A 27,780-nucleotide genomic window follows, 5' to 3' on the forward strand; every position below is an offset into this window, starting at 1 on the left:
GAGCGGGTCGCGTTGGCGGAACAAAGACCGACCCTCTCTCCCTCTCGTTTCTACTGGAGGCGAGGAGAGGAGAGGAGAAGGATTCCCGACCGAGAAAGCCGGTAATTTTATTAGGGCGGCCATGATCCTTCTTCAGCCTCGCTCGAGGTTCCTCCTGCAGATCCTCCTCAATCGCGTCCAGAAGTTAGTACCTGTTTTTTTGTTTTTTTTTCGCTCCTTCATTTTCTCGAGTGCTGCTATTTCTTGTCTTTCTCCTCGTTCCATTTGCAGATGCATTCTAGGTTTTTGTTATTTTGTTGATTTTGGTAATATGATGGTCCGCCATTGTTAACTTAGGTTTGGTATTTTTTGCAAGTTTCTTTTTCTTCTTGTGGGATCTAATGTCTGCTTGCAGCATTGTTTACTCGATAGCTGAAACAGTGCTTATTCTGAGCTCTTGATTGAGTGCAGCAGCTTCAGATGCAAATATGGATGCACACAGATACATGCCCATATTATAAAATCAGGACATAGTGACGATAACACACTGAATAATCATATGATCAATATTTATTTCAAATTTCGAAGTTTTGGGGACGCTCACCAAGTGTTCACTGAAATGCATAAGCCGGATTTGGTGTCTTGGACCGCTCTCATCACTGGCTACGCACAGAATGGGTTTGAAAAAGATGCACTGTTAGCTTTTGCAAAGATGCATAATCTGGGTGTCAAGTCTAATGAGTTCACGTTTCCCAGCGTGCTCAAAGCATGCTCAAATATGGTAGCTTTGGTGCAAGGAATGCAGATTCATTGTGTGGTAGTTGTCACTGGCTATGAAAGCGATGTTTTTGTTGCTAATACATTGGTAGTAGTGTATGCAAAATGTGGGAAGCTTTCAGAAGCGCGCCAGCTCTTTGATGGAATGACCATAAGAAATGTGGTGTCATGGAATGCATTGTTTTCTGCTTATGTAAAGAATGATTACAGTGATCAAGCTATCTATTTGTTTGATGAGATGATTTCTTGTGGTCAGAAACCTGACGAATTCAGTTTATCCAATTTGGTCAATGCATGCACTGTGTGTGAGGATTTGAGTCAAGGGAGGCGAATTCATGGATATTTGATAAAACTGGGATATCATCTGGATATATTTTCAGCTAATGCGCTTGTTGATATGTATGCAAAACTTGGTAATCTGGTGGACGCATCACAAGTTTTTGATGGTATATTAGAGCCAGATGTTATTTCTTGGAATGCTTTAATTGCTGGTTGTGCTCTTCATGGATTTCATGAGGAAGTTTTACAGATGCTGGAAGAAATGCAGGGGGTGGGAATGGTGCCAAATATGTTCACACTGTCCAGTGTACTTAAAGCGTCTGCTAACTTGGAGTTGCAGGATATTGGAAAGCAGATTCATTCGCATGTCATCAAGACAGGTTTCAAAGCTGACATTGTTGTTGGTGTTGGCCTGATTGATATGTACTCAAAGTGTGGTTGTTTGGAGGATGCAAGAAAAGTTTTTGATTCCCTACCTGAACATGATCTGATTACATGGAATGCATTGGTTGGAGGTTGTCTGCAAAATGGGAATGCGAAAGAAGCTCTCTCTCTAGCTTTTTGCATGTGGAAGGATGGAATTAATTGGAACCAAACTACTCTCTTTACATTGCTCAATGCTGCTGCTAGTCTGCAGGATGATTTAATCTGCAAACAGATCCATGCACATGTTCTAAGCTCTGGATTTCAAGAAGACATTTATGTAACAAATAGTCTAGTTGATGCCTATGGCAAATGTGATTTGATAGAAGATGCTAGACAAGCTTTTGAGGAATGCAAAGATAGAGATGTTGCATCCTTCACCTCCATGATGTCAGGTTATGCTCATTGTGGACAAGGGGAGGAAGCATTGAAGCTATTTTCTGCAATGCTACATGAAGGTCTCAGACCAGATTGTTTCATATGCAGCACCCTCCTCAATGCATGTGCTTACTTATCTGCACTTGAACAAGGAAAACAAGTGCATACTCACATTGTGAAACTAGGTTTTGACTTGGATGTGTTTTCTGGAAATGCGTTGGTTAACATGTATGCAAAGTGTGGATGCGTTGAGGATGCAAACCTTGCTTTCCTTGAAATCCCACAGAGGGGCATTGTCTCGTGGTCAGCAATGATCGCTGGGCTTGCACAACATGGACATGGAATTGAGGCTCTTGAGTTGTTTGATCAAATGCTTAAAGAAGGCATCCATCCCAATCATATAACTTTGGTTAGCCTCATATCAGCATGTAATCATGCAGGACTTGTCAAGGAGGCTACTAGGTACTTTGATTCAATGAAATCAATGTTCAACATTGAACCAACACAAGAACACTATTCGTGCATGATTGATCTTCTTGGCCGTTCAGGTAAGCTGGAACAAGCTAAGGATCTTTTAAATCAAATGCCTTTTGAGCCTAATGCGACAGTGTGGGGCGCTCTTCTAGCTGCTTCAAGGATTCATGGCAATCTGGAATTGGGCCAACGAGCTGCAGAAATGCTTTTCAAACTTGAACCTGAGAAATCAGGAACTCATGTTCTTCTTGCAAACATGTATGCTGCAAAGGGCATGTGGGAGAACGTGGCTCAGGTGAGAAGAATGCTTAAAGATAGCAGAGTGAAAAAGGAGCCAGGCATTAGCTGGATTGAAGTCAAAGATAAGGTTCATACCTTTATAGTAGGAGATAAAAGTCATTCGCAGACAGATAAGATATATGCTAAATTAGATGAGTTGAATGATCTCTTGAATCAAGCAGGCTATGTGCCCAAGGTTGAATTTGATCTGCATGATGTGGAGCAAAGTGAGAAGGAGATACTTCTCTTCCACCACAGTGAGAAGTTGGCTGTAGCCTTTGGACTCATAAGTACTCCTCCTGGGACTCCAATTCGAGTGAAGAAAAACCTTCGAATTTGTGGTGATTGCCATAATGCTTTCAAGTTTATATGCATGATTGCATCACGGGAGATTATTATTAGAGATATCAATCGTTTCCATCACTTTAAGGATGGATCTTGTTCCTGTGGTGATTATTGGTAATTAACATGGTGGGGAAGAGGAACATGCCTAATTCATTGTTCTACCAGCTTTCCTTTGATCCTCAGCTACCCAAATTCATCCGCATGTGATTCTTTTCAGAGAAAGATGCAAACAAGGACCCTCCATTTGAATACTTTAGATGAACATACAGTGAGATAGGCAGTCCAAGGACCAGATTGGTTCATGCGTTTCAACAAACACTTGGTGAGCATCTACAAATCTTCAAATGAAATAAACATTCGTCAGATGATTACTGGATGTATAACTGTTATCATCCTCCAATTTTAGAGTATGGAGTGGATCTGTGTGTATCCAATTTGCTTATGATGTTACAGTGCTCAAGCAAGAGTTTATAATAACCATTGTTTCTTTTCTTGTTGACCAGGTTTACTTACAATTTTAACCATGTTTTTTTACCTTTACCCCAAACCAATTGTTGATCTGCATTTTTCTTTGAGGAAACTGTCATATTTTTGTCTTTGAAACAAATTGTTGTGAGTTCTGTAAAAATCTAAGGATGTATGACATGCCAGAAGAATTTGATAGCTATTGGATAAAGTTTAGTTTATGTGTTTTTCAGTATGTTATTAGCTTGAAAATAATCTAGGTAAATAGCTTCTCCACAAGAAATAAGCACCAGTATCCCAGCAAAATTGACTGTGCACTCCTACTGTCACAATAACTTGAGGAAATTTATGTGAAGGCAGTTCAATCCCTGCCTATATGTTAGCGTATTCTTGCCTAGACGAGGTGGTACCATGCTTCTTATTTGCGCGTGATGTTGCTTCTTCCCCAACTAATTTCAAAATGCTTCACTATGTAAATTCAATCTCTCCATAACATTTGCATGATATTGTTTTTGCTTGCATATGAAGAGGAAGGGAGATTATTCAAGAGTATTTCAATCCATAATGAGCTGAAGTTCCATTGTGTGTGACTTAGTCTATGTCAGTTGGTCTCTTTAAGGGGTCGTCGATTCATGTAGCATCCGATCAGGTGCTGGTTTAGGCATCAATGTTCTACCAGTTAACCAAATTCAATTAGCAGCCATAGAAAGGGCAGTCAACTGGAATGTGCACAGGGACTGGACTATGTGCAAACTGCAAGTTGTCAGTTGAGCGATAAATCTAGCTGATTTATTAGCTTAGTCTCACTAGGAAACTATATCTTCTGTGTTTTGCTATGTAATGTTTCTAAATTTAATTTTGCTTTTGATATTAAATACTGGCACATACAGCTCCCCCATATATATATATATATATATATATATATATAGTCACAAAAAACACATTTTTTTCGAAAAAAACGCAATAAATTAAATTTCCGTTTAAAACTTAAAAAAACGTTAAAAACAAAAAACACGTTTTTAATGCATTTTTTCTCATTTTTTTCACTTTTTTCATTTTTTTAATGCCAAACAGTTTTTTTTTTTCATTTTCTATTTCTTATTTGTTGCAAATCTACTTATCTTTTGATGTTTTGTGTTATTAGTTTCTCACTTATTTTATTTTTCCCCTATTTTTAGTTTTTTAAAATCTTTAAAAATTTACTGTATTTTTCCTTTTTTTTCAAGCTCGCAGTATTATACCCGAGAAAAACCTCGCCTTTTAAAACTCCAAAACTTTATTTGTGACTATATATATATATTTATATATATATATATATAGTATTCTCTATCTAGATTTTGTAAATTTCATTTTGCTTGTTGGTATTAAAGAGTTGCACTTCCTAAAGGTCATGTTGTTTATGTATTTGTGTGTCAGTGTACGGAAATGCCACACTAGCACCAGCACTTGCCCTCCCCACCTATCTATGTGACATAGGAAATGGGCTTTTCTAAATCTGCTATTGCTGCTTTACTATCATGTGCTTAGGGAGCCTATCTTGCCTTGTGCAATAAATGTATCTTGTCAGGATACCAACTAAGGAAAGAAACTAGTCTATTCTAGCATTCCATTATAAAAAAATTCTTGTGCAGCTTTTATTGTATAGTTTCCTGATCTTCAGTACCTAACCCATTCAGGAAATGACATCATGTGCTTAGAAAGGCGTGGTCTGGTCTTGTGCAGAAATTATATCTCCTTCGTGCTAAGGAAGAAAATTAACCTGATTTGACAAAAATGGGAAAATTTATGTGAATCACAGACTATAAAAGCTATCTTAAAAATGGGAAAGATGGGTATGTTTTGTTCAGAAATCAGGACTCTTCAGTGCTGTGTGGTAGAACTCGTCTGCTTGTCTGAAATGTTTTCACCTTTTAGTTGCCTGGAAAAGTTACTAGCAGTAACCAGAGCACTTTTAGCTGAGACATGAATTTGTGGCTGAAATGTCAATTAAAAATTGGATTTTTTTTTTTAATTAATGGCTAACACAAACAATGTTCTTCACTGAATTGCTTTGTCAAGCTATAGGTAACTACTTTTGCTTGAGTGCACTAAGCACACACTCAAGAAACTCAAATGGTTCTCAAAAGGCACTAACAGCAAGAACTGCATAAAGGCGTATAAAATGAAAAAAAAATGTAACTCTATGCAAGAAGTAGACAAGAATTGTGTACCAGTCCCTGACATGGGGAAATCAGCTGTTGGCTAGTTTGCAACAGCTTTTGCTTGAGTGCATTCAGCACACACTCAAGAAACTCAAATGGTGCTCAAAAGGCATTAACAGCAAGAACTCCATTACAGCGTATAAAATAAAAAATAATTTAACTGTATGCAAGAAGTAGACAAGAACTGGGTATTATTCCCTGACATGGGGAAACCAGCTGTCGGCTAGTTTACAAGAAGCTACAATATGAATGTGTCAGCTAGCCACGTGAATAAAAAGAAAGATATAAAAAGAAATAAAGAAACACACACAGACGTGTGTGTTGTGCAATCTACAAACACGTATGCATAAACAATTGTCTACATACTGAATATATAATGCTAAATGGTATTTTTTAAAAAATCTTTTGATCAACAACCTGAAAGCTTGTCTTACAATTTAATATATCCCAGTATATGTAGTATATTATTATTTTGTGTTGCACCTTTTTTTTTTTTTCTTTTTCTTCTATAACCAAATTCTGTTCTCTGGTCTTGGTAAAAGGCCATTGTCCTGCAATTGGTTGTGTTCTTTACCTGTGAAGCTTAGTTCCAAACTTCCAGATACTGCTGCACGTGAGAAAGTATATGGTAGTGGCCTAATAAAGCTTTATACTGCAACGGATATCACCTGAAGTATGCAGCAGACTGACAGTTATTAATATATTAACACATCTTAGAAAGCCTAAACTCCAAGTTCTAAAATGCATTTTATTTAGTTTTTTTTTACCTTGGACAATGGTTTTGTTATGTTTTTACCAGTTCATCATCTAACTTTGGCTAAGAATTTACCTGTGCTGCTCTGTTTGTTACATGTTTTTAGGAAAGGAATGCACGTCACCAAACAATTTTACTGGCTTTTTTAATTCAAGATACAATTATAAACGGTATTATGAATATAATGTGCCACACAAAGTAACATATTTTCAGAACTCTTTTCTTATTTGCTTGTAATGTATAAGGATCCATGCATGAATGTACAAGTGGGTATGCCGCACCACTTGTTTTTCTTGTATTTTTCCCCATCTAAGCAATCAATCTTATCTTATCCTTTTCATGTATGTTAGTCAAGCGATCTTTTCAATTTCATCTGCATGGCTGTCTATTTGTGCTTCATCTTGTGAGTCTGTTGAATTTTTCTTAAACACTGGTGTAAATATGTTAATAAGAAACGAAAGATATAGTGTTCAAGTTCTAAAATCATTTAGGAAATTTTGTGACTCATCCTGCTAACTTGTCCTGTTGGAAAATTGGTCTTGCAGTCCAGAAAGAGTTGTTGAAATGGATTGCCATTCTGTGGAGTTTGATGATATTCGCTATCACATTCAGGTACCTGTAGTTCCTCTGTCCAACCCATATATTTTCTTTATTTCAATTTGTTGGATACGGTAACATGCATACAACCTCTTGTGCACCTTTGTTGATCTGAGTCATCACATCTGGTCTGTCTTATGCTTAAGTGATGGTTTTACATAATGCTGAAAATTTTGGTTGCAGTTTTCTGTGAGGGATCCTCATTCAATTCTTTTGTCAATGTCACTGCCTACCCCACCTCCAGAGACTATTTTCTTTGATGGGCTCCCGTTTGGTGCAATTGAAGCTATAAAAGCAGCCTATGGTGGTGCTGTACAAATTCTTGATCCTCCAAAGGATGGATATAACCTCACAATGAAGTTAAATCTGTCAAAACTTCCCCCAGATGAAGGTCCAAGAAGTTTCTAACTTAAGGTCATAATGACTATGTTAACTCTACAAGAAGAGTGTAGGATTGATTGTTGAGCCTCCTGAGTCTTGCTATTCAATTCTATCTCTTGATTCTAGATAGTTCCATGGCTTCATCCTATGAGAATTAATTTCCACAATTTTATTTGCATGCCTGCTTTTGTAGGTAATTGGTTATCTTGATATTTGGATTCTCATGAGATCTTTTTGCTGCATAATCTTCTTTGAGACACATAATCTGTTCTGGAAGGTTCTAGAGTAATGGCCTAATGGGTTCCTCATATCTGCTGTTATTTGAAAGGCCTCTGCAATTTAGCTCCTTCTACAACATTTAGAAAGGACTCCAGACTCACAATAGGAATGCTCATCTTAGTTTTCTCTTATTTGCTTACATCAGGTTCCAAACTGCATAACTCCTATACTTCTGCTCCATGGGATTGTCAGTTGCAAGTAGGAAGAGATCATTTGGAGCAGCAGGGGAATTTATAACATTTTTCATTGGTATGGAAACAAGATCAATAAACTGCATTGAGAGGCTGTGAACCATCTGTAGGCTCTCTTTCCAGGAGCTGCATTTGCATTGTATTTACACTATAAAGCAAGGTGTACACTATAAAGCAAGGTGTCAAATATCACATCTTTTTCAAAAGAGACCTGATATTTACATTAAAAATGTTTGAAACAAATAAAACTGAAAGAAGATGCGTTTAAAAAAAAAAAAAGCCGCCAAATTAGTTTAATGTGTTTTCTCGCATTTTTATCAGTTTTTTCATGTTTTTTTTCACATTGTTTTTTGCTTTAAAGTTTAAAATTAAGTTAATTATTTATCTTCATTTTTGTTTTTATTAAAACATCATTTTGTCATTAATCTAATTAATTTTTTATGTTTTCTTATTATTTCTTATTTATTTTATTTTTCACCTAATTATTAGAGTTTTTATTTGCCATGGACCATTTACTTACATTATTTGTCAAAACCACCTATGCAAGAGCTTGGGCCATAGGTAGATACTGGTCAACGAGTCCATATCTTAGGTACCATTAGTGAAGTGAGTTGAGATTTTTAAATTGGTTAAAGGATAAAGTTGAAAAAAAAAAGAGGTGGAACCCCCTATAGTTTCCTCCCTAAATCTCTTTCTCTTTCTCCCTCTCACATTTTCTGCTGCTCTCGCTGTTGCCCTCCCTACTGTCACTGCTGTTGTACGATTTCTCCTAATGTTTTCTCTTTCTCCTCCTCCTCTTCTTCTTTTTCCTCTTCGATGGTCTTCTCCTTGTTATATGTGTGCAACGACCCAACCCACTCCTGTACTCGAGTCCTTGGTTTGACAGATCTCAACCCGCCCTTAGCAGTTTCAGTTTCAACCCAAAAAAGGCTAGGAACTAAGACAACTAACCATATTGACAAACCCTTTTATAAGCCTTTGAAGATCGCTCACAATTTTCAATACAAGACTTTTTTTTTTTGGATGTCAGAATCCACCCTCTTTAAGGCACACGCGTCTGCCCGTGTGGGACCTCAAGTTCGAGTGTTGGACTATACTCTTATACCACTATAACGACCCAACCTACTCTCTGGTCTGATGGATCCCAACCCGTCCTTTAACAGTTTTAGTTTCAGCCCAAAAAAGACTAGGAATTAGGACAACTAACCATGTTGACAACCTCTTTTATAAGCCCTTGAAGATCTCTCACAATCTTCAATACGAGATTAAATTTTTTGGGGTATTACAATGTGGTTGCTTAAAGCAACAAGTCATTGAACTTGAAGAAATTATTTTTGTCGACTTTTATTACATGGACCTGTCTGCACGTCTTTTTTTTGGGTTGAATTGGAATACCGAATACCCATGTTAAAAAAAATTCATTACAAGAGAATTCCAATTCCCGACTGCTATTGCCTCTTGCTGACTGGGAAGTGCAGCTACTACTGATTCCAAGTGTATGCACATATCTTAGTCAGTAAATTAAGAAATAGCAGAGTCATTGGCTTCCACAAGTTATTGTCTATGTTAGAAATTAGAATTTATACTCCTACACAAAAAATAAGCTTTAATGTGACATCAAAAACTGTCACCATCGCTTGGCATTTATACATGCATATTCTTTATTATATTTGTTAAAATAATTCTAAACAATGCCATGATTGGAGGCCTTTAGTACATCGGACCACTCTATCCTTTCAATTCATTGGTGGTAGGTCTTGCTAACATCCATAAGAGGCAGTTTTGATGCTACATGTTCCTTTATAAATGATGTCTATTAGTTTATAAGCTTAGGTTTTAGTTATTCTTTTTGGAATTGATTATGGTATAAATACTATTTTATAGAAAACAAATGACTAGCTTTTATAATATATATGATCTAGATATGTTTAATCTATCCCATACCTCTCTTATGAAAGGTCCGTAGTCTTAGTCCATGGGATTTTGAATTACCATACATAGAAAAGGGAAAGAAAAGGAGAGAAGGACGACAACTAGGCACAAGAATGCAGAGATTCATTACTTAGTTGGGTATCCTGGTTATCCCTTTGATAGAACCCTCTTCGAGGTGGTTTCGACAAAGACCGCATATACAAGTCTATGTCCAGCTTCCATGTTCTGTTTGCTGTATGGATGAGACTTATTCTTTTGACAGCATCATCTGTTAACCACTCTTTACAATTTAGCCAGATGAATGCATATTCTGCATCAAACGTTTCATGGCATCGTCCTTTGATTTTAATTAGTGGATCTCTAAATCGTAACCTTACTTTCATTGATGTCTTGTTCCTGGATTCAAATGTTTTGTTTTCAGCTAATGAAGATGTTTGATGGCAATAATATTGAATTTCATGCTTAGTATGGGTTTGTTTTTTTTAATCAGGTCAAAGATATGCCTTTTTGGTAAAGGTTGCATCAGTAAGAGAAGTGGTGTTGGGAGCTCCACTAAGAATAGTGCTTAAGCACCTGGCAACCAAGACTGTTGCTCCAGACGTAGATAGACTTGTGGCACTTCTACATAGGCCTAAGGAATCCTTCTTCGTGATTCCCCAGGTGAATGCCAAATTTTATAGTCCATTCCTTGTGCCTTCTATCAATTACCTGATCACAGTGAGACACACACACACACATACACATATACTTCCTTTTCCGTGACATAGGCAATTAAAGATAAGATCCCCCTTTTCATAAAGAAAAAGAATGAAATGCTTTTCTGGTAGTTATCTTGTGTTTGCACACTGTAAGCTTTATTCCATAGGAGTTTTGTCAATGTCTTCAGTGCAATGTTTTTCTTCCTGTATCTCGTTTGATAATTTCTTGTGCAGCTCTTGTAGATTAACTAAAAGAGAACAACAATTACTACAACTAAATCAACAATAAGATCAAGCAGAGAATAAGAAAAACCATATAGAAGATAAATAATCCTCACTAGTAGAGGTTAGCATCTGATTAATTAGGCTTATAGTCACAGCAAGCTGAATTTATTCTATGGCCTGACACATCAAAGATTTGGAATAGCACATGAAATTTGGTGGACAACCTCTGTCTCACTGCCATCTAACAACTTTTTATTCTAAAAGGAGGAAGTCATACATAATGGTTAAGGAGACGTCATATGCCTTGCCTATGCAAATTGATAGTATCTAGTCTGACTGAAAAATGCCATGGTATTTTAAGGAACAGAGGCAATCTTCAGAAGAACTGTAAGGCCCATTGCATACTGCTGCTGTTGCCATCATCCAATTATTGTTTCTTTCTTTTTATCCATCAACATGATACGTTAGTTGTCTACATGACAAAGAAGAGAAATGATCCTCCAAGATTGTCAGTGGTGGTCTTCTCCCTGTAATTTATTGCTGTTTATTTTGAAGTATGTGGAGATCTGATTGTTCTGTTCAATTACCTGCATGTGGCTACAGAGTGGTATTGTACCCTAATTACACAAAAACAAATGAAAGTTTTCAGGGAAAAGTCCCTTTACATACAAGTCCAAGGAGCTGAGCTAGCCTGGAATTCTGGCTATTGGAGTTAGCGGCTGGCTAGGTCAGCTGGTTGAATGCTATGTTAACCAGAAAAGTTAAAAATAAAGTGGAGAAATTAGCAAACCATAATTACAGTTTTAAATAGCTAGTGTGTGTGTGCGTGCATGTGTGCATGTGTTGGTGTGGGCTTGTGACTTAGTGCTACAAGCAATTATCTGCGTTTCTCTTTCTGTCTTTGCAACTTTGAGCAATGAAATTGACTGCTCTGTCTATCAACCATGATCATAAAATTAATGTGAAATTGTAAACAAAGTTGTTAAATCTTGTGGCATTACCAATTTAATGTAATTGCACTTTCTTGAATGATATGATTCGGGAACTTTGCAATATTATGACTATTTTAAAATTCATTGGTATTTTTTGGCTGCTTTAGCTAAACCTGGGAGCCTGGAATGTTCTTTATAGACTAACATATGAAAAAAAAATGTTAGAGGAAAAGGTGTTTCACTGGAAATAATTTTGTTTGCTGTTTGTGGTTCTGTAGTTCGTATTAAAATGTCATTCTTCACCAAAGGTTTCTTTTTAACATTCTCAACCCTGTTTTCTCATGGCAGCCAGAAAAAGTGACTGTGATATTCCCAATGAGATTTAGGGATCCAGTTGATACAGTTCTAGCAACATCCTTCCTGCAGGTAACTTTTTCTGGGTCAGCTGTAATACGTAACAATTTTAATTAGTCATTTCCCCCTGTGGTGCTTTTTCTATCATGGAATAACGTAAAGGCCCGAGTCGAGTGACCCTGAACCGAGTCAGTAGACTCGCCTGAGCCCTTGTTATGAGTCTTAAAAGTTAAAAGCAAATTTTTTTGCACATATGAGCTATTTTTCAATTGAAAGATACATGTGCAGGAATTCGTTGAGGCACGACGTGCGACAGGACTAAATACTGCACCATCTTGTTTATGGTCACCATCACCTCCAATAGAGTTGAAAGGAGCTCCTGATCAAGCATTGTCTGTGAATGCAGGATTTGTTACTTTTGGTAACAGCACAACAATTTCCTGTAGCATTTATTCGTCTTTTCCTTTTGTATGTTTGAGTAACGGTTCTCCATTTCAGTGATTTTTCCTCGTCATGTGGAAGGTGGCAAGCTGGACAAAATTGTCTGGAATTTGTCAACATTTCATGCCTATGTTAGCTATCATGTTAAGGTAAAGTTCCTTTATGGCTTGAAAACATTTACAGGAAAAAAATATGGTTAGGAATGGATTGTGCAAGGTCAAGTCAAGCATCTTTAGCTGTATCCTCCTTTCTTACTATTACAGCGTAACTTAAGATATTTGTTGTAAGTATTCAGGGAATAAATGAAATAGACCCTCAAATCCAGTCCCGCAGTGTAACTTGCCTATATCAAGTGTATTTCATGCAATGTTGCAAAAGGCTTAGCGTAATGCGTATTGGTTGGGCCTACCTATCTGCCGTATTGTGACGTATCGCAAACGTAGTGTAGCATAACGTAAAATTAATTTTTAAATTTAAAAAAATATGAAAAAATCATTAAAAATGGAGAAAAAATCATAAAAGTTTCCGAAAAAATCCTACAAATAAAAAAAATCAAGAGAAAATGTATTCAATATAAAAAAAAAAATCATCATACATAGGGAACATTCATGTATATGAACAACACATTCAAAAATAAGAAATTAGAGATTCAAAATAATATAATAAACATCCATCATAGATTCAACAATAATCCTCGTCATTTGCATCATCACTTAGAGTCTTAGGAGTTAGGGTTTGGAGTCTTAACCTCCTAGGACTTAGATTACATCACAATTCATATGTTCAAAACATATAGTTATCATTTTTCTCCTCGTCATTTGCATCATCAGATTCATTTTTCATCATTAATTGCTTCTATCCCTTCTGTTGGAATGTCACCAACATTCCATTACTCTCCAACCTCTCCTTCTGCTGCGAAATAGTAAATATATGAGAAGGTCGAAATAACAAATAAAATAACAATAAAAAAGTAGATAAGATAAAGTCTCTTTTTCTAATACCTAGGCACAATGATGTCCTGCATCGAATTGTTGTGTCTCTCCCATGTTACCATAACAAATATCATATTTGTTGATCGACACATGGACAACTTTTTGTTCTCTATAATCACTTTCCAATATCTCAATACAATCCAACATGCCATACTCGACCTTTCTGTCCTTAAAAGTGGAAAGATATCTAATAGCAGGATAGTAGGCTGCTGCATGAAGTGGGCGATGAAGTTGTCCAGACCACCTTTCATCTATAATCTTCCATATAAGTATGTGCAACTTCTTTTCTTGGCCTCCTTTGCTCTATCAATCACCTCATATAAATATTCAATAGAAGGTCTATCTTCACTATCAACCAATCCGAGAACTTTCATTAAAGGTACACAAACCTTCAATAAGTTCACACATGATTCCAAAAATTCAGTGTTGGATATAGTATCAACAATTGTCGTTCCTTTTATATGCATGTGGATATGCAGCCCAATCATCACTTGAAAACATCTGCCTGAGTGGATTTCTTTGCTTGACTATACTCTGCACAAACAAAACATTTGTGGCAAACCGTGTTTTTGCATGTCGAATCAATTCAGCCCCATTTGTGAATTTGCTCATCAAGTTCAAGACATAAGCATGATTATAAATGAACTTAGTGATTTCTTGGCATCTTTGAACTGTCCACTTCATGTTATCTCTTTCACCAAGATCCTAAAGCATTAGATTTGAACAATGAGCAACACATGAGCTCCAATAAAATGTCCTATATCGTGCTGCTAACATTTCACCTCCAACTTTATAATTTGCTACATTATCAGTGATTGCACGACATTCCCAGGCCCAACTTCTTGTATAACTTTATCAAAAATCTCACACAAAACATCAACAGTCTTAGGAGTATCAGACAAATCAATAGATTATAAGAACATTGTACCTAAGGAGCCAATATACAAGGAAGTTTACCAATGCTCTGTTCTTGATGACCGTCCACCCGTATGCCATTACACCACATCTTGTGTCTTTCCACCTCAATTTCAGTTCATCACAATGTGCCTTGACATCTCTAACTGCATTATTAAGAATTTTACCTCTCAATTTATGATAAGAGGGCATTTTATACCCTCGGCCTACAAAAGTGATCACATCTGCTATAGGTTGAAAATGAATAGGGAATGGATGCGTCATAGAACCATCTCCCTATGGCATCATCTATTGCGGCAATAATATTCTTTGAACACATGGTTGTATGAATCTCAGACTGAGCACTTGCAGCAGTATAAGTGGGGAAAAAATTCTTGATTGAATTGCATCCAATACTTGACCTCATAGTAGGGACTCTACCACCACCAGTTCCAATAGTATGACCATGACTCGTGCCACGTCCTCGTGAAATTGTACTTGCACATCTTCTCTTTCTGGTTGCAGCTGAAGAACCACCTTTGTGGATGATGCTTTTCCGTTTATTTGTTCCCAAATTGACACCAACATCTTCTTCTTCGAGCTCAACATTTTCACCTTCGCTTCCTTCCTCTTCATATGGGTCCCCATATCCTACATCTTCATGCATTTTCTTTTCAATACTGTTTGCTTTCGGCATTAATAACTCCAAACATTGGTGCTTGACGTAGGGTGGCAATGGGTTCTCTTGGGAGCCAATGCATTGAGCTACATCATTGTGTATACCAGCTATGGGTTTCACCTTTGTACACCACTGAATGCAGGGTTCGAATATATATTTTTACACAAGTAAAAACCTACGATTAACTATAGGAAATAAGAAAAATAAACGATTCAACGGTGAAAATAAGTAATTTTTTACCTTCTTGGTTTTAGAAACCAAAAAACCCTCTTTCTCCAAGCTTCCCTCCAATGTTGTAAAAAGCGTATCGTAAACTGTATCGGTCTGGTTTTAAGATACGTTGTATTGTAAAATATCGTAACGTATCGTAACTGTATCGTATTTTAAAAAAAAAACAATCAGAAAAAAATTAAAATAGAAAAAAATTCTGAAAAAATCAATAAAAATTAGCATTTCGTAGTTGTATCGTAACGTATCATAGCTGTATCGTAATTGTATCGTACGATATGGTGCCTATATCGTATCTGTATGATCAGGTGGTGTGTCATATCACATTTTTGAAACGCGACGATATGTATCATACGATACATACAACACTGCTTCCCACCATCCCCACTATGAGAAAGCTTCTTCACCGGCTAGTAAGCTCTCTCAAATCGCTGAATCTCTAGTGATTTTTGATGAAAATGGGCAAAATCTCTCCCTCCCACATCTCATGGAGTCTTTAGAAACAAAAAGAGAGAGAGTGAGAGGAGTATTTAAACTAAAACATAATGCAAAAAGGAGCCGTCAGGCCCCTTTTTGCATTTTTCCCTGTATCATACGATACATGGGTATCGTGTATCTTAAGTGTACCGTATAGGTTTCTACATATCGTACAATAGGCATGTGTATCGTACGATGTAGATAACATTGATCTCATGAACTTATCTATGTTAAGTGCATCCTATGATTCACTGATGTCACTGTATTTTAAATTTGATACAATTTCTGCACCAGTGAGATTCTGTCTGCAATAATATAGTGACAAACATAAAAAATATACTTCTGATTCCTGAATCCTTCTCATCCTCTATCCCTTTTGTTAGTTTCTTGTTCAGTAGTAGTTCAATCTTTCAATAGGATACAATAAAGTGTATCTTAAGTGTACCGTATAGGTTTCTACATATTGTACGATAGCCATGCGTTTCGTACGATGTACATAACATTGATCCCATGAACCTATCTATGTTAAGTGCATCCTATGATTCACTGACATGTCTTGTCACTGTATTTTAAATTTCATACAATTTCTGCACCTGTGAGATTCTGTCTGCAATAATATAGTGGCAACTGGCAAACATAAAAAATACACTTCTAATTCCTGAATCTTTCTCATCCTCTATCCCTTTTGTTAGTTTCTTGTTCAGTAGTAGTTCAATCTTTCAATAGGATACGATAAATAGTGAGTCCATTTTTTCTTTCCCCTCTTCTTTCTCAGGGGGACTTTATCATATAAAGAACTTTGTTCTGATTGTTATTTTACAACCAGTGAATGGGACGGATGCTCTGAATCTGGATCATGGGAAAATGTGTTTTTGGTCATTTTTAATCAAGCCCTCATTATGGCACTTTATTAATGTAAAAATACCTGTTTGGATGCATTGCATATTTCCATTGACAACCATGTGTAGCTTGGTCTTTGATAAGCATCCACTCAGTTGTGGTTGATCCACATTATCTTAGATTTGATAGTGATTACTTTCAATAGAAGGGAGTATTTGCTGCTTGTTTTGGAGGAAGTATCATATAAACAATTTTAGTCCAAGAGATAAGAGGAAAACTGGTTCATGGTTCATGTGTGTTTATGTGTTCTCTCTTTCTCTCTCTCCTATATATATATATATATATATATATATATATATATATATATATATATCATAAACTTTGTTTAGTTCAATTTAACACTTTACATGTGAAACACATCCAATTCGTCATACTTCATGGTGAGATGTACATGCCATTCACAGTATACTGCCTCTTGATGTTTTATGGAGTTCATGACTACATGAAATGTGAGACCAATTCTTTCAGCTAGTATCATTATCTTGTATCAAGATGCTTTTGGATTTTTAAAAATATTGGGTCTTAAAATTTGAATAAAAATATGGTTTGTACTATAGAGTATATTTTTAGTGCCTATGAGTATGAATTATTCATTCACATTTTCCAATGTTGGCTGTATTCCTCGTGTACAAAGGTGGTTTTAGATAATTACTGCACAGAATTACAATGTCGACTGTGTCTCTCATGTACGAGGGTGGTTTTAGATATGAGATTTTCATGCTATGAAATAAGAATGGTTTCTTGTCTCACTTAAAATACGATCATTTTGGATGGATTGACTATGAGCCCATTATCTTGATCCATGTAAAGGTTAAGCAGATCGGTTTACCTTGGATCCAGCTTGCTGCCAAATTCACTTCATTTCTAGGTTTGAGTTTTTTGATATGAGAAAAAGCTAGGCATGCATGTGCTGTGTCTAGGTTGGACTTGCAAAGCTATACCTGTGCTTGGTAATATGGCTAGATATAATTGGAGACTTTGGGGGCTTTGCACAACCTGCATCCGTGAATCTCTGTAATTTGTTTCCTTGAAGAAGGATTAACTTCTGACTGCAATTTAGTTCACAGTATCCCCATATTTGTTTTTCTGCAGTGCTCAGAAGGTTTTATGCATACTAGAATGAGGCGACGTGTGGAGTCACTGATTCAGGTAATATTGCCCACAAAATCTCGATGCAAGCCTTCTTTTTTCCTTCTTTTGTCTCTGAGATTCATTCTGTAAGTGTGAACACCTGCTCAATCTTCCTACTGAGCAAGGTAGTTGGTTTATCACTAGCCTTGCTGACCAACCTATACAGGTCATTTTCGCACCTTTTTGTGTGTGTTGGTGTGTGTCTCTCTGTATGTGTATGTCCTTGCTTGTGTGCATGTGTTTGCCTGTGTACTTGGATGGTTTCTGAATCAGGCAGTTAACTCAGGGAAGGGGCCTAGGCTCTTCTTTTGAATTTCATAGTAAGATGAAAACAGATTCAGATTTTCAATCCCTAGGATGTGCAATTATTGAGTCTAAACTAAAGATTTTAAAGCCAAACTTTCAAACAAATTTACTTGTTCCTCTATCCTGTGGTCTAGCTCATCTTCAGAAACTACATTGTCATGACTTGGAATGCAAGTGGCCAAATTGAGGTTGGATCACCATTTCATGCATGCACCAGGGACCATATATATGCCCCTGGTAGGTTTGAATAGTTGCGGTCGTCCCTCACACTGCTAAGCTATGACACCAGGTGAATTGGTTTATGTTCCCAAATGGTTAGGCAGTAAGCACAGCAAGAAAAATGTTAGTCATTTAAACAGCTGATCATGATTTCAAAGCTTCATTGTATTCTTTTGCACAAGAAGATCTCGTATGCTTTCTGTGTTGAAGGTTTCTGTGTTTCAAGGAGCCTTCTCCTCAGTGGTTTTTGCTGTAAAGGGACATAATTGTAGGCACACCATGTTAAATCAGTATTGCCAGGTCCCCACCTCGAGAATGATGTCTCAGTTCCCGAAAAAAAGTAGCAAAGATGAAAGTCATGGTATATTTTGGTGAATGTAAGGGTATGATTATGACTCCTAAAAGGGGCTTTTGACAGTATGCGCTTGCACCCACATACAGCTATGACTTCATCTCCTCATTTTGATTTTGATTGGGAGGAATAAGAAAAGAGGTGGATTTCTGAATTTCCATGATAGGCCTACATTTATGATTTAACAATATTCTCTTATTTGTGTCTGACCTTAAGAAACTTTCATCTTTTCCAGACAAACCTCATCCCTCTCCCTCTCCCTCTCTCTCTCTCTCTCACACACACACATACCCACGAAGGATTGCTATAAGGTTTGGAAAGTTGAAGCCTAGGTTTCACTTTTTCTCTTTTAGTATCTTTTGTCATTTATCTAGTTGATCCTTTCATGATCATTTCAGCTGGTTTACTTTGTAGCTTAGTAACTTCTGACTGCAATTGAGTTCACAGAATCATCTTCTAGGCCAAAGACTTGAGTTTCATTTAGTTTTCTCTTCTATGCTGGGGAAGTTGTGATTCCATACATAGCAGCAGTTAAAATGCTTGTGGTGACCTCATAATGTATGATTTATGGTGTCTGTAGAGAGTGCAGGGTGCATTGGGTTGAAGAATGGGGGTCTTCATTTGTTGGCATAAATTATATAGTCAATAGCCTGTCCATCTCTGATTAGGCTTTTTTCCCACAAGCCTCATGCTAGGGTTGCTCATGAGCCTATATAGTGGTGCGTATGATTTTTCATATATTTGTTTTAAATATTTTTTAACACTAAAACATATTATAACTGTTTCTAATTGTGTAAATTTTTCCTTCAATTTCTTTCAAATTGTTTAATCTAATGTTGGAACTTTTAGGTTATTTGAACTATTTTTTGGGTCGTGGTAAGGCCATTCCAAGCACCTGGTAGTGATTTTTAACTAGGCACTGACCAGTGCTTTTACAAAAGTTAAAAGCTTGTTTTTGGAGGTTACTTGTCATACCCTCCAAAGGCAAAAGGAGGATGAGTTTTATCTTGAAGTGGAGCGAAGTTGGAATCTCCTTTGAGATGCCGTCTCTTGTTGATTCTATAAATACTGATATCTTCCCAAGACTGTTAAAACTTCCTAGGCATTGTGAGGTTTTTCCTCATTGATTTTACCTAGAAGCAAGGTCTGAATTGTCCACAAGTTGGACACCAATGGCTTTAACCTAGTCAAAGATACAGCTGTCAATCAACTTGAATTGATTTTTAGGTTATCTTTCGCTTACATACTAGTCGATGTCCTTTATTGAGGTGCTAAATAGAAAGTTTTCATTTTTATACTCTGGCATGTCGTATGTGGAGCATAATTTGTAGGGCCATTTTGATCCTATAACAACTCCTATTGATTTCGGGTGGAACTTTGACGTGTCTGACCACACTTTACCTTCCAGGCCTTGGATAGGGCGAAACCAGATTTGGAGAAAACAAAGAAGACATCGCAATCAAGATCATTCAAACGCCTAGGCTGATGTTGACCTCTTTTATGGTGCAATTGTAGCCCTTTGCTTGCCATCCTAGCAGCTTGCAGTAGATAAAATCGTAACCAGCATTTGGGGACGATTGTTTGCATGTTGGTGAGTATTTATGGCAGGCCTCACTCTGAACAAAGGTGGAAGCACTTGTCTTGTCGTAATGCTTCATGAGTTTAATGCAGCTAAGCTCAGCTTGGATGATCATGATCTGTGTAGCTGTTCTGGCATGATTCCCTCTGGCAAGCTCGAGTAAAATGAGAGTTCTATTTATATGAATACACATTTTTTTCCTATAATATTTAGAACCGATTGAGAACGGGCTTATTAGATTAATCTTGTACAATTGAGCTCTACAAGAGTGGATTAGCATTGCTACATATTTCCTGTATTCAGTTGGGAGTAAAATAAAACCTTGTGATGTGTCGACATTGTGATCATTAGACACTGATCCTGCACATATTTTTTGGTCCTACTCAAATAAAGATGTTTATATGGGATTGCTTGCTTGTGGTCTAGAATGAGCTTTTTTTTAAAGTTATGGTATGTTCGCGAGCACAAGTCTGGTCTTTGACAATCGCCAAAACTTGATGGGCGAATGGAATTGACTCTGATTTATTGGGGCGTCTCTGCCATTGTTCAAGTGATGCATGCGTCTTCTTGACAAGGTTTGTGTGTTGCACACTGAGGCACATGCTAGGCAGTCAAATCATATATGAAGTTATGAGACATGTAATCAGAGGAATGGAACGGCACGAGCTTTCACCTGCTAGATCAAACTACAGAGTTCTGAATGGCATGCAATATCAAGCCAATTGCTTATTCTTTGAACTGAATATTTGGAACATCGGTAGTGTTTTCTTCTCGTTTCAATATTTACTTGACGTGTAAAGCTATTTGCGAGAAAACGATTCATCCTTACGCGCTTGATGAAATGTTCAAGGATTTTAAGCTCTGCCCACTTAATGGGATGTTTCTGTAGTATTCAGGCAGTGTGACGACAAGAAAGATTGGGCAGTATCTCTATGTTTCGAGGAAGGAAGCTCCCAGGACGGACACACCGTTCCGTCATGTTGCACGTGTTTTATGGATTACATTAAGTTGTTCCTGTGTATTGTTTTGGTAGACTGCATTACATTTGGAGACACCGCTGTGGCCTGCATGTTAATTCTGTTAGGTCCCATTATGTTCTTGTCTCTACTGCATGTCTCTACTGCATTCATGGACTTGGGGACACCACGCTAGCGTTCTGTTTTCAGCATCTTGAAAGCGGTTCATACAAGTATTATATGACGAGGTTATGCTTGGAACTGTTGTAAGTTTCTATATTATTACTAGAAACGAGAATAAAAAGATTACTATTTTCGTTTATAATAGATGTGATTGTTTTGCTAGTTTAAAGTGGAAAAAGAAATATATGTCGGTGGTGGCGATAGCAGTCGTAGGAAGTGAACCAACACAAGCTTTAAAGAACCAGGCAAATGTTGGAACTTTCCAATCCATTATCCTCTCTGTAACTCTAATCAACCACTTTGACAAACTCTTGTCCACTATAGCTCACCGCGTATTAGAGCTCGTAACTTGATTTTTCCAACTTTATTTTGGACATCCATCCTGCACACGATGACATTTACAATCACAGTTTTTGGGACATTGAAGGATGTAAACAAAGACTAAAACAAGGGGCATAGCGTAGTTGGTCGAGTTAAGGGCTGTATTGAGTTAGGGGCATGTATTAAAGCAGGTCTTTAGTTCGATCATGTGTCTTAAGACGGTAGGACATGACACCCAAGCTGAATGGTGCACCGTTGCTATCGTTGACACCGACGCAACTCAGGACCCCGAGGACAGGAGGAATGGAGGGGCCTTCGGGCCTTTTTTGGGCGGTGGGTTTAATACCCCTTGCTCACCCAAAAGCACGTGAAGAGTTTGAATGCTAAAGCGCACAAGCCAGGAATGCTCCGAACGGACCTTTCTCCGAATAGAATGTTTGGATTCGCAGAAACTGCGATGCGCTTATGGATTCATCGGTCTGCGTAGATTTAAATTCTCCAAATTAATGCTCAGACCTGGCGGCATGAGTTACACGCTTAAAGAGGTCGAATTCCCGCACCTGAGCTTCCGAAGAGAACCGCTGAAGTCGCCTGAGGATTCCTAAACAACATGTTGCACACCGGCGAGCTCCAAACTCCATAGCAACTGCGTGGACTCGAGGTCCTCCACCATGTTCTTCAGAAGGTAAGGAGGGATATCGCCTCCACGGGAAGATCAGCAGGCCACTTCCACGCAGGGGCGGAGGGAGAGGGGGCCCGCCTAGGCCATGGCCCCACCCTGGCAAAATGAAAAAAAAAATTACATTGAAAAAAAAAATATTTTTTAATCACTTTATGTATTTTTTAGATTTAAATTTAGTTTGGCCCTACCCAGATCCAGAGGTTGGACTGTTCTGGCTCCGCCACTGCTTCCACGCATGCTCCAACGCCGATCCCGTAGCGTTACTGCACGGAACAACGCAAGCCCAAAACCCGTGGAAAAACTTGATCAAATATTTGTATATAAATCCTACATACACAACCTTTTTTTTTCTACAATCAATCAAAGATATTGAAACATAGATTGCTCTTGTAAATCTGCTTGCACAATTTCATTTACAGCATAGCTGATAGAGTCATGATTCAATGGGTCAGGTCACTTACTTTTACATTTCTCGCTCGATCCTCCTAACACTTCCCATCTAATGAATGCCCATTTTGGAAAGACCCATACTTCTATAAGAAGCTGGTAGATACTATGCTAGATATGTATAGTGAATGGTAACTTTGGCTTTTTAGAATCATCCAACTCACTAGTAAGGGTCATCCGACTGGGTCATCCAATCTATAATGACAGATCACTGAGAGAAACAAGAAAAAAATTGTCAATTAATATTAAATAACAATCAAAAGGGCCCTCATAAATGACCTGCATGACCTGAATAGCCAAATTACCTCTATATATATATATATATATATATATATAGAGAGAGAGAGAGAGAGAGAGAGAGAGAGAGATGGAGAAGAAGGTTCTTAAGCTAGGAACGCAAGAAAAAAAAAAGGTAATTAAGAGTAAGCAGATAAAATGAGGATCTTATCAAATAGCTAATTTGCGGTTTTTTCAACATTATAATGAACTGCAGATCCTCCGTCCCCCACTCAAATGTGTCGGTCCGGGTCGGGGCCGGGCCGGGACCCGGGATATCGGGCCGGGCCGGCCCGGTCAGAGGCCCATAAGGCCCGCGGCAAAAGTGATCTCGTGGAAAACCCTAGTCTTCGAAAAGCCTTTGTTGAAACGCCATCCCCCTCTCTCTCCCGTCCTCTCTCTGCCTCTCTTTTTCCCTCTCTTCCTCCGAGAGTAGCAGCGGCGAACAGCGGGCGGCAAGATGGGGCGGGTGAGGACGAAGACGGTAAAAAAATCGTCGAGGCAGGTGATCGAGCGGTACTACTCGAGAATGACGCTTGACTTCCACACCAACAAGAAAATCCTGGAGGAGGTTGCCATCATCCCCTCGAAGCGCCTCCGCAACAAGATCGCCGGCTTCTCCACCCACCTGATGAAACGCATCCAGCGTGGTCCAGTCCGTGGCATCTCCCTCAAGCTCCAGGAAGAGGAGCGCGAGCGCCGCATGGACTTCGTTCCCGATGAATCCGCCATCAAGACGGACGTCATCGAGGTCGACAAGGAGACGATCGACATGCTTGCGGCCCTCGGCATGGCGGACCTCCCTGGTGTCGTCAAGCAGCCCGACGCCCCTACCGGCGGCCTGGGCTACTCAAAGCCCGGTGGTGGTTACATGGGCCGGAGAAGCTAGGCCTCCAGGAGAGCGTCTTCTGCCCCTTGATATTTCTGATCGGATCGTGATTGTGGTCACTTTTGTTCCTTTCCCATTTTGTTAGATGTTTCAGATTTAGGACTCTGTTCCGAACAGTAATAGAGATATTTTTGTTTCTCTTTTTTACCGGGAATTTGGTATTATGTTTCTCGCAAACGTTTGAGCATAATATGTTTATCGTCGTCTGATGTTCATCTATGTTTTGTTTGGGAATGATAGTTACGCTAGGCCACTGGTGCTTTCACATGCTAGTGTTGTAGATGCGACCCTCAGTGGTTTCTTCTCTTACCCCTTATGTTATGGTTTCATTTATTATATTTGGTGTGAGATGCAGGTTTTGTGTGATATTACTTGCGTGTGCTGTAGCTCAGAGTATTGCGTATTATTGCGATTGTTGTTTGTTGGTACTTTTCTTCTTGATCTAGGTGTTATATTTCAATGCTGTGAAATACAATGAGAAGAGCTGAGGCGTGACATGCACACACATACAAAACTATTTCTTACAAGAGTAACGAGTCAGATTCTGCAAAACAAAACAGATTAATCAAAGTTACAATTTAAACTTATTATCATCACTCCAATAAGAATTGTAAGAAACAATAATACAATGGAACACCCATTTTAGTAGCACAACTATTTATCAAGAATTGAGCAATGCCAAGGAGGAATCATGACGGGTTAGTGATTATTTAACCCAGCTCTTAAGTACCTGGTGAAGAGCACCATACGTTGTAAAGCCAATGCTTTCTGCAAAGGGGGAAGATCCTTAAATTCGGAAGCAGTATAAGAATATCCAGTAAAATCAGGAAGATCAAAAGCCCCAATTCTGTGGCAGAGAGATTCTGCAGTAGACTTAAGATTTATATAATAAATCAGCAAGTTGTATTACAAAAGTTGAACAAAAAAAAGATCCTCAATCATCCTGATCTCACTTTGTTATCACCAGTAACAACTATCACACGTATCCCGGCAGACAGGCATGTCAGAATAGCATTTCGTTCTTCCTCCCGTGGAGGGTCGAGCATTCCAACCTTCATGTCAAAAGACAAAGTTTAGTACTGCTGCTCAATAATTGTGAATTTCAATTGTATTCTTCTTCTAAAGGTTATCCTTTATTAATACATTGAAAATTTGAAACACATCAACTTAAGTAAGTTCATCAGTCAATATTACAGAAGCCAAAATTTTTAAGTGCCAATTTCCATATCATAGTTCCCTTTAATCCATCTAGATTGATCATTTTTCACAGACAGAAAGGGAAGATCATAGATTGGTGCCTATAGTGGAGCTTTATATTCCAGTACATTGGATACCATGGACAAGGAAACTTAGCATGTGCTTTATTGAGGTGCTAAATAGAAAGTTTTCATTTTTATACTCTGGCATGTCATATGTGGAGCATAATGCGTAGGGCCATTTTGATCCTATAACAACTCCGATTGATTTCGGGTGGAACTTTGACGTGTCTGACCACACTTACCTTCCAGGCCTTGGATAGGGCGAAACCAGATTTGGAGAAAACAAAGAAGACATCACAATCAAGACCTTTCAAACGTCTAGGCTGATGTGGCCTTTTTTATGGTGCAATTGTAGCCCTTCACTTGCCGTCCTAGCAGCTTGCAGTTTCAATTAAGTAGATAAAATCGTAACCAGCATTTGGGGACGATTGTTTGCATGTTGGTGAGTATTTATGGCAGGCCTCACTCTGAACAAAGGTGGAAGCACTTGTCCTGTCTTAATGCTTCATGAGTTTAATGCAGCTAAACTCAGCTTGGATGATCATGATCTGTGTAGGCTGTAGCTGTTCTGGCATGATTCCCTCTGGCAGGCTCGAATAAAATGAGAGTTCTCTTCATATGAATTCACCTTTTTTTCCTATAATATTTAGAACCGACTGGGAACAGGCTTATTAGATTACTCTTGTACAATTGAGCTCTACAAGAGTGGATTAGCGTTGCTACATATTTCCTGTATTCAGTTGGGAGGAAAATAAAACCTTGTGATCATTAGTCACTGATCCTGCCTTACCAAGTATCCCTCTTGGGAACTAGTCTTTTAATCCTTATTCTTGTTGGGTTGTTTATCTGCACATATTTTTGGTCCTACTAAAAAAAAGATATTTATATGAGATTCCTTGTTTGTGGTCAAGAATGAGAATTTTTTCAAGCAAGTTATGGTATGTTCGCAAGCACAAGTCTGGTCTTTGACAATCACCAAAAACTTGATGGGCGAATGGGATTGGCTCTGATTTATTGGGGCGTCTCTGCCATTGCTCAAGTGATGCATGCGTCTTCTTGACGAGGTTTGTGTGTTGCACTCTGAGGCACATGCTAGGCAGTCAATCATATATGAAGTTACGAGACTTAATCGGAGGAATGGAACGGCACATACTTTCACCTGTTCGATCAAACTACAGAGTTTTGAATGGGCTGCAATATCAAGCCTATTGCTTATTCTTTCAACTGAATATTTGGGACTTCGGTAGTGTTTTCTTCTCGTTTCAGTATCTACTGGACGTGTAAAGCTATTTGCGAGAAAACAATTCATCCTACGTGCTTGATGAAATGTTCAAAGGATTTTAAGCTCTGCCCACTTAATGGGATGCTTCTGTAATATTCTGGCAGTGTGATGACAAGAAAGATTGGGCAGTATCTCTATGTTTCGAGGAAGGAAGCTCCCAGGACGGACACACCGTTCCGTCATGCTGCACGTGTTCCATGGTTTACGTTTAAGTTGTTCCTGTGTATTGTTTTGGTAGACTGCATTACATTTGGAGACACCGCTGTGGCCTGCATGTTAATTCTGTTAGGTCCCATTATGTTCTTGTCTCTACTGCATTCACGGAGTTGGGGACACCACGCTAGCGTTCTGTTTTCAGCATCTTGAAAGCGGTTCATACAAGTATTATATGACGAGGTTATGTTTGGAACTGTTTTAAGTTTTTATATTATTACTAGAAACGAGAATAAAAAGATTACTATTTTCGTTTATAATAGATGTGATTGGTTTGCTAGCTTAAAGTGGAAGAAGAAATATTTGACAGTGGTGGCGATAGCAGTCGTAGGAAGTGAAACCAGCACAAGCTTTAAAGAACCAGGGCAAGTATTAGAACTTTCCAATCCACTATCCTCTCTGTAACTCTAATCAACCACTTTGACAAACTCTTGTCCACTATAGCTCACCGCGTACTGGAGCTCGTAACTTGATTTTTCCAACTTTATTTTGGACATCCATCCTGCACACGATGACATTTACAATCAGTTTGTCCAAAAGTCGGGATATTGAAGGATGTAGAACAAAAAACATATGACGAAAGCACGTGAAGAGTTTGAGTGCTACAGCGCAATTTGCTATGGCCAAACAACCACAGTTTGCATGGTCCAAGGAAATTATGGATATGCTTGCACAAAATAGCTGATATGGTCATGATTCAGTGGGCCAGGTCCACTTACTTTTTTTCTCTCGTCGCTCCATCCTCCTAACATTTTCCATCTAGTGAATGCCCATTTTGGAAAGACCCATACATCTATATAAGAAGCTGGTAGACACTACTAGATATATATGGTAGATACTATGTTAGATATATATAGATATGTATAGTGAATGGTAACTTTGACCTTTTAGAATCATCCAACTCGTAAGGGTCATCCGACTCATAAAGGTCATCCAATCTATAGATCACTGAGAGAAACAAGAAAAAAAAATGTCAATTAATATTGAATAACAAAGATACTCGGTGCTTATTTTTCTCTCAAAATTCCAAAAATTCGTGACAGAATCAAAGGGCCCTCATAAATGACCTGAATAGCCAAAGTACGTGTGTGTGTGTATATATATATATATATATATATATATATAGAGAGA

At 38.1% G+C, this 27,780-nt stretch overlaps 2 protein-coding genes across 8 annotated transcripts; both read left to right on the forward strand.

The window, feature by feature from the left end:
* Positions 1 to 25,933, forward strand: LOC116260160 (actin-related protein 2/3 complex subunit 2A-like). 7 transcript variants are annotated; one of them, XR_007574206.1, is made up of 10 exons: positions 5 to 183; positions 6,900 to 6,966; positions 7,135 to 7,342; positions 10,225 to 10,394; positions 11,938 to 12,015; positions 12,232 to 12,364; positions 12,442 to 12,533; positions 17,647 to 17,703; positions 25,404 to 25,631; positions 25,711 to 25,933. XR_007574206.1 is itself a non-coding variant. In XM_050079458.1 (9 exons), the coding sequence occupies exons 1-9, from the start codon at positions 122 to 124 to the stop codon at positions 25,479 to 25,481; spliced, it is 945 nt and encodes a 314-aa protein (XP_049935415.1). In that variant the 5' UTR covers positions 5 to 121; the 3' UTR covers positions 25,482 to 25,933. The 7 variants fall into 7 exon arrangements, 4 of the variants coding, with proteins under 4 accessions (XP_031494145.1, XP_049935415.1, XP_031494146.1 ...); XR_007574208.1 differs by having other exon boundaries at positions 25,404 to 25,596; positions 25,677 to 25,933; XR_007574207.1 differs by having other exon boundaries at positions 25,404 to 25,596.
* Positions 23,338 to 24,231, forward strand: LOC116260161 (40S ribosomal protein S17-like). The gene has a single exon (XM_031638288.2). The coding sequence runs from the start codon at positions 23,467 to 23,469 to the stop codon at positions 23,893 to 23,895; it is 429 nt and encodes a 142-aa protein (XP_031494148.1). The 5' UTR covers positions 23,338 to 23,466; the 3' UTR covers positions 23,896 to 24,231.
* Positions 25,934 to 27,780: the final 1,847 nt, after the last annotated feature.

Source organism: Nymphaea colorata, chromosome 9 (assembly GCF_008831285.2).
Source record: "Nymphaea colorata isolate Beijing-Zhang1983 chromosome 9, ASM883128v2, whole genome shotgun sequence".
NCBI lineage: Eukaryota > Viridiplantae > Streptophyta > Magnoliopsida > Nymphaeales > Nymphaeaceae > Nymphaea > Nymphaea colorata.